At 42.1% G+C, this 13744-nt stretch overlaps 1 protein-coding gene across 12 annotated transcripts in view; it reads left to right on the forward strand.

Moving 5' to 3' along the window:
- Positions 1–13744, forward strand: part of TENM4 (teneurin transmembrane protein 4) — a 1542144-nt gene that overhangs the window by 1470467 nt on the left and 57933 nt on the right. For 9 of the 12 annotated variants that reach the window (XM_064720073.1, XM_064720113.1, XM_064720130.1 and 6 more), the window contains 5 exons: positions 168–429; positions 6159–6426; positions 8438–8581; positions 9604–9853; positions 12318–12338. In XM_064720073.1, coding sequence (XP_064576143.1) covers positions 168–429; positions 6159–6426; positions 8438–8581; positions 9604–9853; positions 12318–12338 — 945 coding nt within the window. The remainder of the gene's footprint in view (positions 1–167; positions 430–6158; positions 6427–8437; positions 8582–9603; positions 9854–12317; positions 12339–13744) is intronic. The other 3 variants (XM_064720105.1, XM_064720123.1, XM_064720162.1) reach the window with 1 other exon arrangement.

Here is a 13744-nt window from a genome sequence, read left to right on the forward strand (position 1 = left end):
GCACTTGCTGTTACTCAGGTAAACTATATTTGGGCTGCAGATTTTAGGTTCATAAATTAGACTGATGACATTTCTTGCAGTTTTTTTTCTGGGGTCCTTGCTAGGCAGTTGAAACAAACAGATGGGGTAGTGCTTCCACTAATTTTGTATTCCATCTCTCAAAACAGCTTTGATCTTGTTACCATTGGTGGAATCTCCATTATCCTGCACTTTGAGCGGGCTCCCTTCATCACCCAGGAGCACACGCTGTGGCTGCCGTGGGATCGCTTCTTTGTGATGGAAACCATCGTCATGAGGCACGAAGAGAACGAGATCCCAAGCTGTGACCTCAGTAACTTCGCCCGGCCCAACCCTGTGGTCTCTCCTTCTCCGCTCACTGCTTTCGCAACTTCCTGCTCAGAGAAAGGTCCTATTGTTCCTGAAATCCAGGTATGAGCTATTTGAGCTGAGGGACAATAAGTCATAAAATCATAGAATGGTTTGGGTTGGAAGGGACCTTAAAGATCAGGTAGTTCCAGCCCCCCTGCCTTAGGCAGGGACACTGTCCATTAGACCAGGTTGATCAGAGTCCCATCCAGCCTGTCACTGAATTGGATTGGGGCATCCACAATTTCTCTGGGCAACCTCTGCCGGGGCCTTCTCATCCCCATCTTCTTTCTTTGCTTCTTTTGACAGCTTTGAGCAAATGCAACTGTTCCCCTGCTTTCCTAACAATAAGCACTCCTCATTTGATACCCTGTTTTTCAGACATTTGGCAGGAGCACTCACTCCCAGGCAATCTCTTTACCAGATTTCTTTTCTCCTATCCCTGAGAGATGGAGGCAAAGCACTTGTGGCTAACAACACATGAGCTGGGACCCTTGTGTGACCAACAAGCCCTTGGTCTCAGCCCTTTGGTATTCAACATGCCCAGCACCAGGCTGATGCCCCTCTGGCTGATGCTCTAATGCCTGTCTTCTGTTCAGGAGCAAATTCCACCCTCTGGGCACTATAAACCTTGGTGGTGGAGTGTTGGAGTGAACTTTCTCATGGTTGGAAGTCATACCCCCCCACTCTACTCAGCTGCTGAGACATTCAGTCAGCCAGCAGGTGGGTGAGAGGGGCCAGCCTGCAGAGCACCTCAGTTTTATTGCATTTCATGACATTTGGAATAGGTGAGCAGAGTGAGAGGGTTACCTTTAATTTTTATGAGTAGGTATGAGTCAGATAAAGAACCTTAACAATCTGCTGTGGCTTCAAAGTATTTTGTCAAATGGAAAGTTGTGTTTTAAACTGAATAGTCCAAGGAACTAAATTAACAATTTTCCTTAAAAATACTAATTCTGTTGAAAGACATGGATGTAGCAGCATTCAACCTTTGCTACATTGGACAGGCTGTTCTCTGGATTTTATGTGCCAGCATTCAGCATGTCCTGAGTATTGCTTTTAGTGACAATAATCTGCCAAGGAGGAAATGATAACAAGTGTAGAGACAAACTGTGCTTCCAGGGTGACTCCACTGGGGTTGCAGTACCATTAATGAGAAAAGAAGTAACTTTATACCTTCTAATTTTAATAAACCAGGTGCTAAACCCAGCAACCAATAAAGCTAGTGGTCTCTTTACCTTTCTCTCTGGACCAAGTCTTATGATCCTTTCTCACACTAATTTACAATTATGGTCCCCATGTTTGTCCCAGCATAATTACCAATTAAGTCCTGTATCTTGTAAAGTCCGTCATATTATGAATTCTTGATTCAGAATCTTGGTTTCCACATCTTTTTATGAAATAAACAAACATCACGAAAGGTCAGTGCTGCTTGGGAAAAAGCAAATATCTGATACAGTGCAACTATGATCATAACCTCAGTCATTATTTGGTACCACAAACACCTTCCAGTAGACCAGGCTGCTCAGAGCCCCATCCAACCTGATTTCAAATGTTTTCAGTGTTGGGGCATCTGCCATCTCTCTGGGCAACCTGTGTCAATGTTTTACCACCCTGATCAACAATATTTGGTGCCATTTGAAATGTCCTGATGATGTCCTGCTTGAACTTCAACTGCCAATCCAGAATGATCCCCCTATCAGTGTCCTGCATTATATCTTCTGGATATCCTTGTGAATGGCAGATCACTTGGACATCCCAAGTCCCATGAGACACTTGTAGTTATGGAATCTAATACATAAGAAAGATTAATTTTAAGATTATAAGAAGTTCACATGCAGTTGTCTGGATATGTGCCAAATATCCAAGCTCCCATTTAAATGGACAGAAATCTAACCAGTACATCAGTGGAGCCTACACATCACTTAAGCTGACCACCCTGAAGCTTTCTGGTTCTCACTGATGGTATCAGTTAGATTCCACTGTCTGAAATTGATGGTATCAGTTTGATTCCACTGACCGAATTAATGTGTGTGTTCACATCACGTTGTTTATGTGATGTAAACATCACATAAGTTGACATCTGGATTTAGATGCCTTAAACTGGAATTGAATCCCACTCTTAGGTTTACAAGGCAACACCAACCTTCTAAAGAGTCTGTCTGTATCTGCTGTTATCTGTAGGCAAGACCTAAAAGAGCAGTTCAGAGCAGACACCTAACTTAGGTTCTTAAATTGACATGACTCCCATACATGATGAACACAGCGCTTTTCCTGTGTGCCATATGTCTGAGCTAAAACCTGTAAATCAATATTCCACCTCAAATATTGACAGCTGAAGGTTAGCAGAGTTTGTGGTGCAGGAGTTTACAAGAGAATCTGATTTGCGGTAGAGTCCTGACTGTACTGCAGTTCAGAAATGGACTACTTTTCATTTATGTACTGGATGTACATACAATAAAAATTAACCTAGCTGTCCATTCCTGCAGCTACATTTTATAATACACAGTTCTCAGTAGGGAAATGTTAAATATAAAAGGTGTAAGCACATAGCTGGGAGGAGGTGACAAGCAGATAGCAGGGCTGGGAAAGAAGTTTTGACAAGTGGGTAGATAAGAACCCTATGAGCTCCAACAAATAAATGCAGAAATAAAGGCAGTGCTCTTTACCTGGATGCATTCAAAAAACCTAGTAGTAAATTTTTAATATTTTATTCAGGTGCCTACAAACAGATTTGGGGCCATTCAGAATGCCCTGAAGTGCCCCTTCAGGCCTCCAGCTGTAGCTTCAGAAAGGTGGAGATGTCAGAAAGGTCCATGTCAGAGTTGTCATGCCCTTGCAGAAGTTTTGGATACCATAGAGTGTTTCAAAAGCACTGATGTCTATGTTAAGGCCCCTGAATCAGACTCAAAATGGTTTTCCTTTTTAAAATTCTCTCTGAGCATCTTACAAAAAAAAAAAAAAAAAAAAAAAGAGACATTGACTGTTCCTTGCCTGTCTGCTGGCAGAGTGAAGAGTAGCTGTAAGAGACATGTGTAACCCAGCACAAAGAAACAAGATTTCCTACCTTGTCTCATGGAAAGAGTAGAAAAAATGCTACTAAGACAAGAACAGATTCTCACCACAGAGAAAGAGAACATGACAGTGAAATTTGTGACCCTGTGTAAATCCCCAGTAAGCCTGAAGAATCTGCTCTTCTGCCTACCCAGCCTTGTGGCTGGATCTTTTTAAAAGAGCAGATTATATTGGTTAGTCTGGGATAAACCCTAAGAGTCTTTCACAAGGCCTGCAGTCACAGCACATGAATGTATCTGGGCCAAACAGCAATTATCAAATAGAAATAAGGGCACAATTTAGCTCTTATTACTTCTAGCACATTCAGATTATTTTAAAGCTTGTTTTCCCCCTTTTCTCCCACTGATATTCTACTGAATTATACACCCTCCTACCAGTGCCATGTTTTGTTGATAGTTTGTCACAACTTACAAACTACAAATACATTTTGAATCACCTGAATTACTATTTGAACCCTCTCTTCAAGCAGATACCTTTAAACACAGCCCCTTGTGCTGCTCAGTGCCTTGGCTGTGTTGGAATGACCTTTTCTTTGGAATGGTGGACAGCAGAGTTAGATCACGACAGAGAGAAATAATTACTTATGACAAGGATCTGAAGCAGACTTTCTAAATAGTATCTCCATGACAATTATTTGTGCCTGTTTTTATCCTAATGGGGTTACATATGAAGACAGATTTGATACAAAGGACCACCTTTACTGCAGTTTGGCTGAGCTCATCTCTGGTTGAGCCTGGTCCCCATCCAGCTTGTTGATGATCTCATAAAATATATTTTTAAAATCCTGGGTTTTCCCAATTCTGTCATATTTCAGCCTCCTAAGCACTGAGATATGTAAATTAGAAAGACTGCATTAGAGAAGGTAAATATTTATGAGCACAGTGGAATGGGGCTTTAACTGCTGGATGTGTCTGTTTTCAAGTGCTGCAACACTCTGAGCCTTTTAGTTATCACTTTAAAAAGTGTTGGGCCATGGATAACATCTCAAAAGAGGTGTTTTCAGGGGGCAGATTACGAGATTTGTCATTTTTGATAGCACTAACCAGAAAACCTGTAAGGGTTGAGCAGCTCACTATGCCGAGGAAGTTTGCTGCTCCCACATAGACGGAGCTGGGTATAGGAGAGACATAACTTGGAAGGCACAAGGATCATGGAGTCCTAGAATCTCCTGAGTGGAAAGGGACCCACATTGAGTCCAGCTTCTGACCCTGCACCCTAAGGACACCTCAAGAATCACACTGTGATAGATGTGATCCCTTCCTGATGGGTGGATCTCTTGTCCCACCTGACTTGCAGCCTCCCCCCCCCCCCTTAATATTCAGAAGGATGATTATTGCTAGAGATGTGTTTTCTAAGCTCATTTAGGGTCCAGCACACTGAAGAACTTCAGAAGTGGCACAAGAGAGGACTGTGCCAGCTGTAACCTTTTAACACATCCCATAAAGCCACCAGGCTTTCCTGCTCACTGATAAGCTTCTACCTTCATTTTTCAATATTCCCCAGAGGTTGCTGGCTTGTGCCAAAAATATCCAAGTTGGGTGCTTACCCAAGAGTGAAGTTTTCTTGAAAGTGACAATGTTTTTCTCCTAAGATTTTTTTACCAGCATTTTGCATTAAAACAGTGCTAGGGATGTACTTGTATCACTTTCCATAAGCTTTCCAAGCATTTCTCCATTAAACAAAAAAAAAAAAAAAGAAGAAGACAAACAAAATTTTAACTTCTGGTGTTACTTTAGCAAATAAATTACCTGAAAAATCTCACCTTTATTGAGACTTCTCTGTTCTCAAAGCAGAAAATACTTTCCCTGATGTTTCCTCAGTCTTTTCTGAAGTTTTATATTGTAATGGGCACCTCTTAGATAACTGTCCCAGTCAGTCAAAAATATCCACATTTATGGTTGGGGGAGAAAATAAAGCAACTCACTTAGAATATGGAGGAACTTGGAAAAGAAAGAGAAGGAAGAATGCAAGGGAATGGAAAGGAGCTGTAGGTGGTAGGTCAGGCCAAGAGTTCAGTCACTTAAGTAAGAAGGCAAGGAATTTCAAGCAAGTACCAGAATAAGTAAGAACAAATGTGAAGTCAAAAAATAAGGGCGAGAACACAGATGAAAAAAGAGGCTAGAGCTAGATGGTATATCAGGTAGAGAGGGTCAGAGAGGAGGTAGGAGAGGAGCAGTTTCAAAGTAGGAGAAATGGGTAAGTCAGAGGAGGGAGAGTGGAACCAGGATTCACTAATGTCTTGGAGAGAATTGCATGTTATGATCAGGACCAGGAAACATCCTTAAGGCCAAGTAGGGTGTGATATTTTACTGGGAAAAGGAAACCAGGAGACAAAAATTAGAGGCCTCTAAAACCTATTATGAAAAAAGACAGAAAATGGAAGCTAAACTTCTGAGCTGTAATTATCTGAGATCCCAGGCTCTTTTCTCTGTGGGTCCTGGTACTCCTTTTAGGAGTGAGTCTCTTTGTAAACACTGACTTAATGTGACACTTTGTTTTCCTGTTCTCCGGTGTAACAGAGATGGAGAAGGCAGGAAGCCTTCCTTAGCTTCCAGAAATAAGTTACGTATATGATTTCATACTTGATGCCTACTAGGTGCCTTTTTAGACATGCCTGCCAGAGCTTTTATACAGGTGTGTTTGATAAATTACAGCTTCACTGCCTTTTCCTGTCTGCTCGCTGCTGATTTAACACCTCGTGGATTGCTTTTCCACAGGCTCTACAAGAGGAGATTAACGTTTCCGGCAGTAAAATAAAAGTGAGTTACCTGAGCAGCCGCACAGCTGGCTACAAATCAGTGCTGAGGATCAGCATGACCCACCCCACCATCCCCTTCAACCTCATGAAAGTCCACCTCATGGTGGCTGTCGAGGGACGCCTCTTCAGGAAGTGGTTTGCAGCGGCCCCAGACCTGTCCTACTATTTCATCTGGGACAAGACAGATGTCTACAGCCAGAAGGTGTATGGGCTCTCAGAAGCCTTCGGTAAGTGACCCCAGGGTTTGTGCCTCCTTTTGGAAGCAACTAAGTGGCAGTGATAAACCTTATCCTAGATCAGTATGGTCTGCCTGCAGACACATGAATGGTCCCTGCAGATTCACTGCAGCACACATTCCCCAGCAGATGAGTCACGGAATGGTTTGGGTTGAAATGGATCTTAAAGACCGTTTAGTTCTAATTCCCCAGTCATGGGCAGGGATGACACCCTTTAGATCAGGTTGCCCAGAGCCCTATCCAACCTGTCCTTGAATACCTCCAAGGACAGAGTGCAAGTACTTACCTGTTAACTGGCTCGTGGCCCAGCACGTACATCCTGAGCTGCTCCCATCATATTCATACAGAAGGAATTACCTGGGACTAGAAGTGTTTGGCTACCTCTCACCTATGGCCAAAAACTGTCAACACTGCTTTGAAAGGAATCCCTAGGACAGAGCCCTGATTGCCGCTGCTCCTTGTGCCTGACCTTCAGGGCTGGTCTAATCTTAGTTTCCTCTTTGTTACCCATTCAAGAATGCCATCCCATACTGGGTGTTTAATGAGCAGAAGTAATGCAGTTCTGCAGTGATTGCTTCCCATCTGTCAACACCCAGTGGACATTCGGTTACAGGTCTTCAACTGAGTCTGGACTAGTCCCTTCAGGCTGCCAGGAAATGGTATCAGCAAAATGGGAGAGATCTCAAATTAGCAGATACAGCTCCTGTTGACAGAAGCATGGTTCATTATGCCTCATAGCTCAATTGAAGATAAGTCTCTTTAGAGGAGTTGCAGAATGCCTGTTTTTTTAGGAGTAAGAATAAGTGCCTTCCCCTCTCACTCAGACTTAGCTGCCTTGAGCGGGCTGGATTAATGCACCCTGCTGAGCCTTACCCAGCTCAGAGTCCACACTGAGAAATGTAGCATATCCTGAAGGACTCTGCATGCATGCTCTTTAAGATGCTAGATCACCAGTGAGTCCTGGAGTGCTCCATGAAACAACTCAGCAGCTTCAGAGTACACAAGCAGGTCTGAGGACATCAGCATTCATGCCTTCAATGATTCCCACCTCCAGAACAGTGGAAAACATTGACCTTTCATTTCCTAACTTACATCTTTTTCTGATACAATCTGCTAAAAGCTATGTTTGATGGCGAATCCTGAGTTCTCTCAGAGCTCAGCACTTTTCAAAGACGCTGGTAAACTTGTGAGATCAGACAGGATTTTTTTCTATCTAGTATAAAAAAGAAATCTATGTAATTGCTTTTCATTTGTGTGGAACTTGCAGTTCTACTCTGCTTCAGCTGTAAAGATTAGAAGAAGAAAAGCAGACCAATGAAAATGGTCCTGCTTCTTCAGAGAAAATTGTAAAAGAATCATTTTTCTGTCAAAACCATTATTTTCCTTCTGCTGGCAATTTTAAGCAACTCCAGTGTATTCAGTGGAGTTACTCCTGAAAGGCTCTGATTAAACATCATGGCAAGCAAATTTTGACATTAACAATGACCACAAGTCAACCTGGCTGAGACTCCTGCCTCTGAGGGACTCACTGCCCCATGCATGAATTGCGCAAGTCTTTACCTTCCAAGAAAGATCATAATCAAGATTAAGTTCCTAGGATGCACTCTTTGATAAGAGAAATTAGATAGGAGTAAAATTCTCCCATTTGAGAGTTCATCAGTGGTGTACACTCTCAGATCATAGAATATCCTGAATTGGAAAGGACTCCCAGAGATCAAGTCCTGATCCTAATATCCATTGTCTTAAAATACACCCTTAAAACAGTATCTTTTAAATTTTTAGCACATTTGCCCAGCACTGACAATGACACTGATCTTTTTAGATGCAGAATACACTTTTAAGAAATATTTAGACTGTGCATTATGATGATGACATTTTGAATTGAATTAGCAATTTTATGTAGAAATTCTCATACTCCTGCTGAATTGTGACTCTGTGTGTGCTGGCACTGCATTTCTGAGTTCCTAATCTAAGGAGTCTTTTGTTTTTGTCTTGTTCACAGTTTCAGTAGGTTATGAGTATGAATCCTGTCCAGACTTAATCCTGTGGGAGAAGAGGACAGCTGTGCTTCAGGGTTATGAAATTGATGCTTCCAAACTTGGAGGATGGTCCCTGGACAAACACCATGCCCTCAACATACAAAGTGGTAGGTTGTCTGTGACTCATAACAAGAGTAATGCAGCATTGCAAGACCCAGTTGCTTCTTATCACTAAGAGTTCAAGAAAAAGAAAGAAACCTGACCAACACATGTACTCTCTCGTTTATTTTACTAACAAGTTATTTCTAGTATCCTACATTTAGAAGCAGTTTGGTTTGCAAAATGTAGAAGAAGCTGGCCATCATGAAGTAGTTGAATGTCAGCCCAATTTTGTAGTGTCCTAAAAGAAGGGTATTATCAAGGAAAATATTCCTGAAATAACAAAGAGGGGCCTATTCAGATTGGAGCTGTCACTAAGCATAAATCCACCCAGAGGCATCCTCCAATGTGCAAGGTGTACTTGCAAAACAAGAGGTTTCACGGGTCCTAAAGGAGAATGGAAGGATCCAGAGGCGTCGAAGACTGCTGAGGACTGCAGAAGGGAAGCTTAAAAGCTCATCAGAACATGTTCAAGGGTGGAAGCAATGTGTCCCTTTGTATAATAGTGGTATGGGAGCAAGCATCTAATTCAACCCACATCACTGCTGAGAGTGCTACACTTAGAGAGAAAATAGACACAGCTCCTCTAAAACTTTGCAGATGAAACATTTCTCTAGAGAATGTCCTGTAGTCTTCCTGGCCCTTACTTTTCCATGAGCTATCTAATTTCTTTTCTTTTTTTTTTTAACCTGGTAGACTGCAAATTGCAGGGCAAGGAGGAACAGGAGACAGGGCAGGTAAAAATTCATAAGATGCTGAAAAGTGCATTTCATTTAAAGGTAAAGATAGTCTTGTTCTCCCTGCATGTTTTCCTTCTGCAGGAAATGTGATGGGTCTAAAAGAAATACTTAATTCAGAAAAAAAGGGTCCTCATTTGAAACTATCACAAAACAATACTATGAAAGATGATCAGCCTTCTTGCTACTTAACAGATTCCCCAGCTGGCATGCAGCATTGCCAGTTTGTGCTCCCTTTGGTCTCAGTCTCCCTGTTTCTTTAATTTCCATAGTACTGTTTTCTCTCTCTCTAGGCATCTTGCATAAGGGAAATGGGGAAAACCAGTTCATTTCCCAGCAGCCACCTGTAATTGGAAGCATTATGGGCAACGGCCGCAGGCGGAGCATTTCTTGTCCAAGCTGCAATGGTCTGGCAGATGGAAACAAACTCCTGGCTCCTGTTGCCCTAACATGTGGGTCTGATGGAAGTCTTTATGTTGGAGATTTCAACTACATCCGAAGGATCTTTCCCTCTGGCAATGTCACCAACATACTGGAGCTGAGGTACTCTGTGCTGCATGTGGCTGTTAGAGTAATGCTCTTAAGTTCTGCAGAAATCCTATGTACCCAAAAGAAAAATGAGCATAACTCTAAAAAAAATAAAAATGAAACAACACAGCAAAACAGAGAAAAAGCTGTCTGGATCTGCCTCTTCTGCAACTCTGCTGACTTTGATTTACACCAGAGAAACACAGGCCTAGCAAGTTCTTCCAGAACTGAATCACATGCCAAAAATATTGACACATTTCTGTGCTGCTAAATCAGGCTGTGCTGATGTCTGCCTTTTCCTGTAGTCAGAAACCAGTGGGAATGCTGAAAATTAACCAGCAGCCTTTGAGATAACCTAAACTTGGAAGGACACAGCACTGATGATGATATGTAAAGGTGAATCAGGACTGATAATCACTCATAATTTAGACAAGATGATCACTCTAGGCAGTCACAGACTGGGGTTTTCTAGTTGTTTTTTGAGGGCACAGCTGTGGCAGCCCCCTTCAGTTCCCAATTGAGCAGCAGTGTCAGGCTGAATATGCAGATGGGAAGCATCTGTAAGTAAGTGGAGAGTTACCTTTTAATGCCAGAAAGCAAAGGAAAAAATATACCAGGAGAAATAACAAGGAAGGGGCAGGAACATCCATTAAAAACAATGAAGCAGAGGGAAAAGTATGATTTGTCACAAATTCTGAGAAAATTGAATAAATTGTGACTGAACCAAATTTCAAATTGACCTCACTGAGGATATTTTTCCTATCTAAAATTTCCATAAATACAAGCATCCACTTCAAAGCAATGGGGCTTTGCATGGCCTGAGAAGCCTCACTCCAGGAAAGTCAAATAGAGGTAAGGGAGTGTTCCTGAATGAGTCTTCTGTGCTTGACAGGCCTGAACTCAAGTCCTGAGAAGTCAGTATGAGGATAGCCTGCTAGGAAGGTTCAATATTCCCATTCACCTCTCAAAATCTGGCCTGAAAGTGAGAATCTTCCTGAAAGTAAGACCCTCCCTCCTCAGACTTAATATCCCCTGCTGCTGAGGACAAACATATTACTGCATTTCTGCAAGGACTGCAGCCAAATTTGTGCAAGATCCCCTTTGTCCCTCATGCACCAACATGCCATGGTCATTAGACCTCGCCAGAAGTCTTATTTGGTGTTCAGAACCATCCTTGTAGATCATGGTGTATGGAAAAAAAATCCAGACAGGCACTACCAGAAGGCTGGCACTCACAGAATATCTGCCTTGGTATGGGCACCTCAGAGGGCTAGGGCACCTTTCAAGTAAGGAAGCAAGAACCTCACTTCTGCTATTCTGTTCCATGATACATGAGAACATAATATTTCTCATGTTTGTAAGGTGGGAAGCTGGGATAAAGCTTCAGACCTGGTCCTCGTTAGAGTGTAATATCTATCCTTCCAGTGCCAGAAAGTTATTTTAATGACCAAAGGTGAAATTTCCAGAAGAGCCTAGGTGAGTCCAAATCCCATTTCAACAGAGTAGGATTAATATCTCTTTCCCAGAAGTACAGTTCTGAAAACCGAATCCCTATTTCATTGTCAGTGGAAATACCAGACCAAACAGAGGTTTTGCAAAGTATTTCCTCATTGGGGAAGAGAAAATTGGAAGCCTTGACAGAGTAGCCTTGCTGGCTGTTGTGTAGAGGCACAGAGTTAAATTTACTCCAGAGTTAAATTTGCTGCAATGATTGCTGCTTCATCTGTGCAAGCACTCAGGTTACTGGATCTAATAAACATTTCTTCACTCTGGTGTGCTATAAAGTAAGTGGGTTCAGATGTTGGCTGGCTAAAAGGAAAGCCATTGCTTTTGGATGAAATGGAGTTTGCTTGTATCTTCTCAAATCAGCATCTCCTTTGAGATTAACACCCTCAGTGTTTGGCTCCAAGGTTTGTTTGCAGGGGTGGGTTTGGAGTGTAGTGTTCTGGGAAGCAAATGCATTGTGGGTCACAGAGAGCTACAGCTGGGTGTGTAACTTAGACCTATGAAAAATGTCCAGCTCAGCATAATTTCAGTCCTCTGGGCTGGAGTTCATGAGGTTACAGCAATGAGCTGCCACCCGTAACTGTGCAACTCCTAAGTTTACCTTTGTAAATCACAAGGTGTTGCTTTGACTGAGAGTGAAAAAAACTGTAAAGATATCTGCATCTACATCTATTTAGCTCAGTGCTGCACTGAATGATAGATAAAGTCAGATGGTCCTATCTCTTGTGTGAGTGAATAACTCTAAGCAGGTGAGATCACACATCTTTTGTGATATGCAGCAGTACATAAGTGAGCTCACTGCCAAGTAATATCCAATATAAAATACATCAGTGTCATTCCAGCTAAGTCTTTATTTATTATTGCATTGTGTGATACAGTTACTGTCAAGTTTTCAATCTGCTAATAATGCATCGAACTGAGCTGCTAACACCTCATTCTTTCTTCTATTCCCTGCTTTCCTGTCTTCTGTCAGAAATAAAGATTTCAGACATAGGTAAGCCAACCAGTGGAGAATTCTTATGCTGCTCCCTGTCTTGTTGCATGTTGTTACACAGTGAGCCACAAGTGCCATTTCCAGATGATTCAATAGCAAATGAAGCTGGCGTGATTAAAACTGGCGTAGGCAATCAGTCATCAGAACTGGGAGCCATTAATCACAATGTGAGCCATGCAAACTTCTGCATGAGCTGTTATAGCTGGAGACAGGGGAAATACAGGGAGAACAGAGAAGCAGGGTAACAGGAGGAGGAGGGGGGAAGAAAAATGGATGGGAATTAACCAAGAAAGTAGAATGGGAACAGCATCAGGATACAGATTACTGGAACAAGTAGGATGGAAAAATAGTTCTCATACAGTGAAAAGCCTTCATTTGGGTTTGGGGGGGGTTTAACAAGCATAATGAAGATCCCTATGTGCCCCAGCATTACTGAACCAGGGAAGTTAGTTTTTGTAATATTTTTCAGTCTGAGCTTTCATAGAGAGCTTTGACACGTGAAAGTCTGTCAGACTCAAATAGGAGGTAGCGCAACTCAGAATCTTAGCCAGGAAATGCAATAAAAGAGTAATGACAAGAAAACGAGATAAAAGAGAGACTCTTAAATTGGAGCTTTGTCACTAAGAATATTTGTCACTTGGGTTCACTGGAGTTTCAGTGGGTTTGATCCAATCAGTTGCATTCCAGAAGATGTCAACTTCCTGTCACTGACTGTGTTTGCGAGGACTTCTTTGACTCTGACAAGTTTCCCATCCTTCTCCCTGGTTGCTCTTCTAAATCAGAAGCTTAGACTGTGTGGAGTTGGGATTTTTGTGTGTGTGTGTTTAGTTTTCCTTTGCATTTGGGAATGGGGATTTTTCTTGCTACATGCTTTGCATTTACTATTTCTTTGACTTCATAGAGGCTTTGCTAAACTAGAAATGTTCTTTTATCTGCATGCCTGGAAATGAAATGGAGTAGAAACTGATTTTTTATCCTATTGCCAGAACAATAATGAAGGGCTTGAGCTTCACAATATGATGAACTGGCCCAAAGCATCTATTAGCAGGGCTGGGAGGTTGGTACCCAAGACCTTTTCACTGATTGGCCTCATCAGGCTGAGTTCCAGCCTCCCAGGTACTCTTTCACATCATTTGAAGACTATAGAAAAATCCATTTCTCTTTGGAACAGCCAGGTTGTATCCCTAATGCCCAAGAAATACACAGCCACTAAAGTGCATCTGCTTTGACAGTGAAGAGCAGCAGCTGGATACCCGTTATGAGAAGAGGTTTTGTGTATGAAAACAGTAACTGAAGGAAGATCGATGGACTGGCCACAAACACTGCAGATTGGCAAGCAGAGTTGGCAGGGCTTCAGCCTTTAGGCAGTTTCTAAAAACTAAGAAATTAAGTGAAAGAAATCCAAG

Source organism: Zonotrichia leucophrys, chromosome 1 (assembly GCF_028769735.1).
Source record: "Zonotrichia leucophrys gambelii isolate GWCS_2022_RI chromosome 1, RI_Zleu_2.0, whole genome shotgun sequence".
NCBI lineage: Eukaryota > Metazoa > Chordata > Aves > Passeriformes > Passerellidae > Zonotrichia > Zonotrichia leucophrys.